The sequence below is a fragment of the Eptatretus burgeri genome, chromosome 6, assembly GCF_056783735.1.
Source record: "Eptatretus burgeri isolate ZD-2024b chromosome 6, Ebu_testis_v1, whole genome shotgun sequence".
NCBI lineage: Eukaryota > Metazoa > Chordata > Myxini > Myxiniformes > Myxinidae > Eptatretus > Eptatretus burgeri.
The window spans coordinates 83,089,767-83,094,766 of record NC_140966.1 but is presented as its reverse complement, the minus strand read 5'-3'; the positions used below and the strand labels follow the sequence as shown (position 1 = coordinate 83,094,766).

The 5,000-nt window shown below is 43.8% G+C and overlaps 1 protein-coding gene across 6 annotated transcripts in view; it reads left to right on the top strand.

Annotated features, from left to right (window-relative positions):
* The window catches only part of CAAP1 (caspase activity and apoptosis inhibitor 1), a 69,310-nt gene that overhangs the window by 3,810 nt on the left and 60,500 nt on the right, over positions 1-5,000 (top strand). For 5 of the 6 annotated variants that reach the window (XM_085885894.1, XM_085885893.1, XM_085885892.1 and 2 more), the window contains 2 exons: positions 485-661; positions 1,932-2,016. In XM_085885894.1, the coding sequence (XP_085742020.1) occupies positions 485-661; positions 1,932-2,016 (262 nt within the window). Of the gene's footprint in view, positions 59-484; positions 662-1,931; positions 2,017-5,000 lie in introns of all 6 variants that reach the window. The other variant, XM_085885895.1, reaches the window with a different exon arrangement.

Below are 5,000 nucleotides of genomic sequence, written 5' to 3'. Positions count from 1 at the left end.
ACACGAGACGGCTGAAATGAAAGTGCACTACCTCTGCACCATCCTTTCGGGCATGCAAGTGAGATACCAGAGGGTGAAACACAGAATAATTGTAATTTATCAATTAATTTGTTACCTGTTGTTCCATATGCAGCCTGCAGCTGCTGGTTGCATTATTTTCAGGAAGCGCGGATGTGCCGCTGATGCAGTGCCTCTGTTACCAGTAAGTTGGTACTCATTTTGCTGGCCTCAGAATGATGACTGGCTGAGTCAACCCACCTGGTGTTATTTCAACGGCAGGGCAGGGGCTCAAACTCAAGACCCTAAGATCTTAAGCCAGCCACCTTAATCATTAAGCCAACACCAGGTTTTGTTTCCCGTTGAAATGTGTCGATTATTGTCTTCACAGTATGGTGATGATTGCTTGTCAAGGTTGGGTAGACTATTGAAAATAACTAAAAGTCCAAGTAGAATTAGAATCACCTTCTCTGTATTTACTTGTCAGATTGCAAGGAGTGGTGATGCTGGAGAAAGCAGTGATTGGGAGGAAGGAGGGATGGACCTTTCTGTGGATCTGAGGCCCATTGGTGGCTACCTTTGCAACCGCTCTGAAATGCTGAACCATTGCATGAGAGCTATTGGGAAGCAGAGACTTGAACACATGCTTCCTGATGAGCTGAAGGTGATTTCTCCCTGTATCCATCACCACTTGGTCAGAACTTAGTTTCTTCCCATGCTCTACACTGATTTTGTAGTGTAAGTGATTTTTGACACCCTTTGCATTGGTGTTTCCTCCCACGAGAGTGCTGGAAAAGGGCAAAATGAACATGTGCTGCCACAATTCCAGAGATTATTTTTTTTGGTGAATTTTAAAATGTATTGTCTTGATTTTCTTTGTATTAATAGTTGGTGTTTGGAATCAAGTTTAAAATGCATCAAATTTGTCTTGACCCATCTATAATTAAGGGAGTACATCTGTTATGCAGATATAACCCTCATATATGTTGTGGGAAGCAGATAGAATGTCAATGACTTCTCATGGTAAATAATAGCTTATGCCCTTCCTTACCATCCTTTTTCCCCCTTCTCCTCTTTCCATTGTTGAAATTGATCTACCGCTGCTTTAGCAGCTCCAATCATTCGCACCTTCTTCTTGGACCAGCCGGGGAATGTTGTTGGTCCCAGTCTTTCATAAACCAGCTGGCGAGACCTAACGTTCGACAGAAGGTGATTCGGCAGGAATTTGTCAACACTTTGGAGTCATTGAGACATGGTGGAGGCCTTAACGTCTACAAACGACCAGTGCTGGCAGATAGGTCCTTTGGCTTAACGTCCTTCCGATGGACTGTGCACATGGTGATGCTTTGCCCTGCATGGAGAAACACCAGGATGACAGTTTATAGCTGGGTTGAGATTCAAAATGAGGCTGGATGGTTCACCTGTGCATACCTCATATGCTACCCTGCCAACCTTGTTGAAAAGATACACAACGTAATGGGTTCATGCACTCCTGGGTGAAATGCTTGGCCAATACATGCACTGCTGTGTGAAATAGTATGTGGGAAAACGATGTTGTTTGAAAACATCCTGCCGCAGAAGCAAAAATTACCCTCACAGCTTTTGACAGTTTTAGTGCTTGTGATTTTGATTATAGTTTGTGTTGTAGATGTGCTTTCATGAGAATATTGAATGATGTCATTGGGCCTTTAAAAATTTGAGCATCGCACTTCATTTCTGAGCGAAAGAGATTCCAATCCAGCTGCTGGGGTGTTGTGTCGGGTTGGTTGAAATGGTTCGGTGGGTTGTTTGTTGTTTTTGATTGTAACTTCATTCTACATGAGTGTCATGCAGGTGGTGCCATGTTTTTTTCCTTCCTAGATGGACTGTAGTTGACTCCATTCCCCCTTTCACAAGCTCTTCACCTGTGACATTGTTTCTCTTTTACCCTTCAGACATGTTCCACAGAGGAGATCCGTGCTCTTTGTCTGAAGCAGCTTGAAGGGATGTCGCCGACTCAAGTACGTCACATCCTTGCAGGTGTGTCCCTCAAAACGTGCTCAATATATTACAAGTCAGAAAAAAACTTTTAAAATAAATAAAAAGCATGAAAAACATGTAGGGATGGAATCTCCAAAAGACAACCAAAAAGGTTGGAAAGAATGATAAGGGAGGAATGATACCACAATACCTTACAACAACACAATTATTTTCAGATTGCTGTCACACCATCTTTTGCCATCACAATTTTGAAGTACCGACACCCAAAATTTGGGGCCTCCAGATGCTAAGGCTTGGCAGTGGGGGGAAAAATTATATATATGTATATATGTATACACAAGCACATGGACACTCTGGGGCAAAAAAAAATGTGTCAATTTTTTTATATTTCTTTGTCGTAACTATTTTACCATACAAAAACACCAGAACATGCAGAAATAACTGTACAGATCAGTGTGGAATAGCTTGTCCCTTAGTTTTCTTTAAATAATCCAGTCTTTTGGTCAAACTTTCAGAAAGCTTCTTGCACTGAGCAATGTCAATATTGTCCCATTTATGTTTGACAGCTTCCCAAAGTTGATCAGAATTTGCAAATTTCCTTCCAATAAGTTTGTGCTGAATAAAGACCCAAAGATTGTCTTCAGGGTTCAAATTGGGACGGACCAGGCCAGAACATAAGTTTCAGGAACTTTTTCTCCAACCACTCTTTGGTGGCTTTTGCAGTTTGGGCAGGGGCATTATCTTGTTGAAAAATGACTTCTTTGCTTTTTCTCTCCAGGCCATAACTTTTGGAGGCTGGGAAGTAATCCTTTCTCGAATATTTTCTGGTATTCCTTGGCAGTAATTGATTTTTCACACCTTATCAGCTCACCAACACCAGCAGATGAAAATGCACCCCTGACTATGATTCCACCTCCTCCATGCTTCACAGTTGTTGAATTGCACTCAGGGTTGAATCTCACCAGATCTGTGAAGGCAACGTTCTGGGGCATCACTGCAAAGCTCAAATCTTGATTCATCACTCCACAGAACTCTGAAACCAGTCAACATCACTGTTCCCATATTCGGCCAAAAAATGCAATCTGTCCTGAATGTTTTTTTTGAGATAATAGAGGCTTCTTTGATAATTCATTTGATAATTTTTAATTACTATTAATTAATATTAATAACAACAATTATTCACTAAGTAATTTAATAATGAAATAATTAAATTTAATAATTTTATTTATTTCTTTAATTTATATTCAATTAATAAATTTATTGTTTAAATTTAATTTCATAATAATATAATAATTTAATAATTAAAATTAAGAATGGTAATTGAAAGTAAAATATTAATAATTAATTAAAATAGATATTTGGATGATTAGATATAGAGGAACATCATCTTGAGGAAAAACCAGCATCAGTCAACCTTCTTGTGATGGTCCTTCTGGAAACAGTCTTCTTTTCAGAAGGGGGTTGCTGGTAGACCTTGAGCGCCCTGCGGAAATATGGGGGGGGTCCTTCAGGTCCCGCGCACACATTGCCTATGGGCCCGTCTGCCCCCTTGTCTATGAGGGTGGCTTCTTTCCTTTGCTTTTGAGTAAATGTGTGTCGGCGCCGTCTGTGAAGTAAAACTGTATAAGTGTTGCCGTGTGTTCGCGTATTCGGTCGTAGCTCTGCATTCTGACTGTTTGACTGTATATGTGTGCTTTTCGTGGGCTGGGTAATAAATGTGCATTATGTTGAATTGTTCCCCGTTTCGCTGCGTCCTTTCCTTCGTTTGAATCTCCATCTTGCTTCTCATAAAGGGTTCGTAGTGGGCTTAATACGCCCGATAATTAATCGGAACCGTCGAGGCCGACGATAACACCGCTCGGTTATCCGGATAGCATGGAACGGACCGCTTAAGCGGTTCGTGTCCGGAGTCGACCTGCGGCGAGGTACGATCGCCCGGTTTACCATCCGCGTGGGTAATTAGGTAGGTTGAGTTTGGCGAACAACCCTATCCTACGCGGGTGGCCGATTGGCACGATCGTGGTGAGGTCGAAAGGCCCACCCGTGACTGGCTCCGGGCGATAGTTTCCGGAGGGTCACGACAGAATTGTCCGTTCCGGTGGGCGAGGCGGCCGCCATTCGAGTCGAGCGGCCAATCGCACGCCGGCGGGCGTGAATTCGCAACAATATTTATGTATGTTTTATATATGTATGTTTATATTTATGTATATGTCTGTTTATATTGTTACGGCTGTGGAAATTCGCATTACAACATGAAGGGCCCATAGGTGAGATATCTCTAAGTACATGTTTAGTTCGCCCAAACCCGTTGTATAGAGGGAATTTATGTGATTCATTCGGGCTGCGATCCTTTGAGTTCGGCGTTTTTCTGTTCTATCTTTATTTTGAACCAACCACGTCTCAACCGCCATCACACAACAACCACCACGCCAGCCATCGTCACCAACTGCAACTACGCTCCAACCCTCGGACAACAACAACGCCAACAGCCACGACCTTTACCTTCACAACTCGCTCCCACATCATCGCTTCACCGCCATTCCCAAATGGCACCATAACCATCAAACCACCACCGAAAACCCTCCACCACCTTCACCTCTCTCCTTCTACGGCCATTCCCGCACCACCTGTGAACACTGAGCGCCGGGCTGTCTCGGGCCCGTTCGGCGATTGGTGCCGGACTTACCGAGCCGCGAGCGCAAATAACGGCCTTTCCGAGGGAGAATTCGGATCAAGAACGCTACACGCACACTTTTCCTCCGTCCAATTAGCAAGCTCGGGGCGGCTTGGCCCCGCCTCCAGGCGCGTCTGTGTGAAATCGATATATGCAAATTCTAGGATCAGGGGAGATTCAAGCCCCCTTTCCTCCGACCAATGGGCGAGCGTGGCTCCGCCCCCGAGGTCATCCTGATCCGGATATTTGCATATTAGCTGCTCCTGCCGGCCTATAAGAAGGCGATCGCAAGGCGAATGAAGTCAGTCGAGTCGGGTGGCGAAGTCATCGGTATATCATCGAGTTGGGT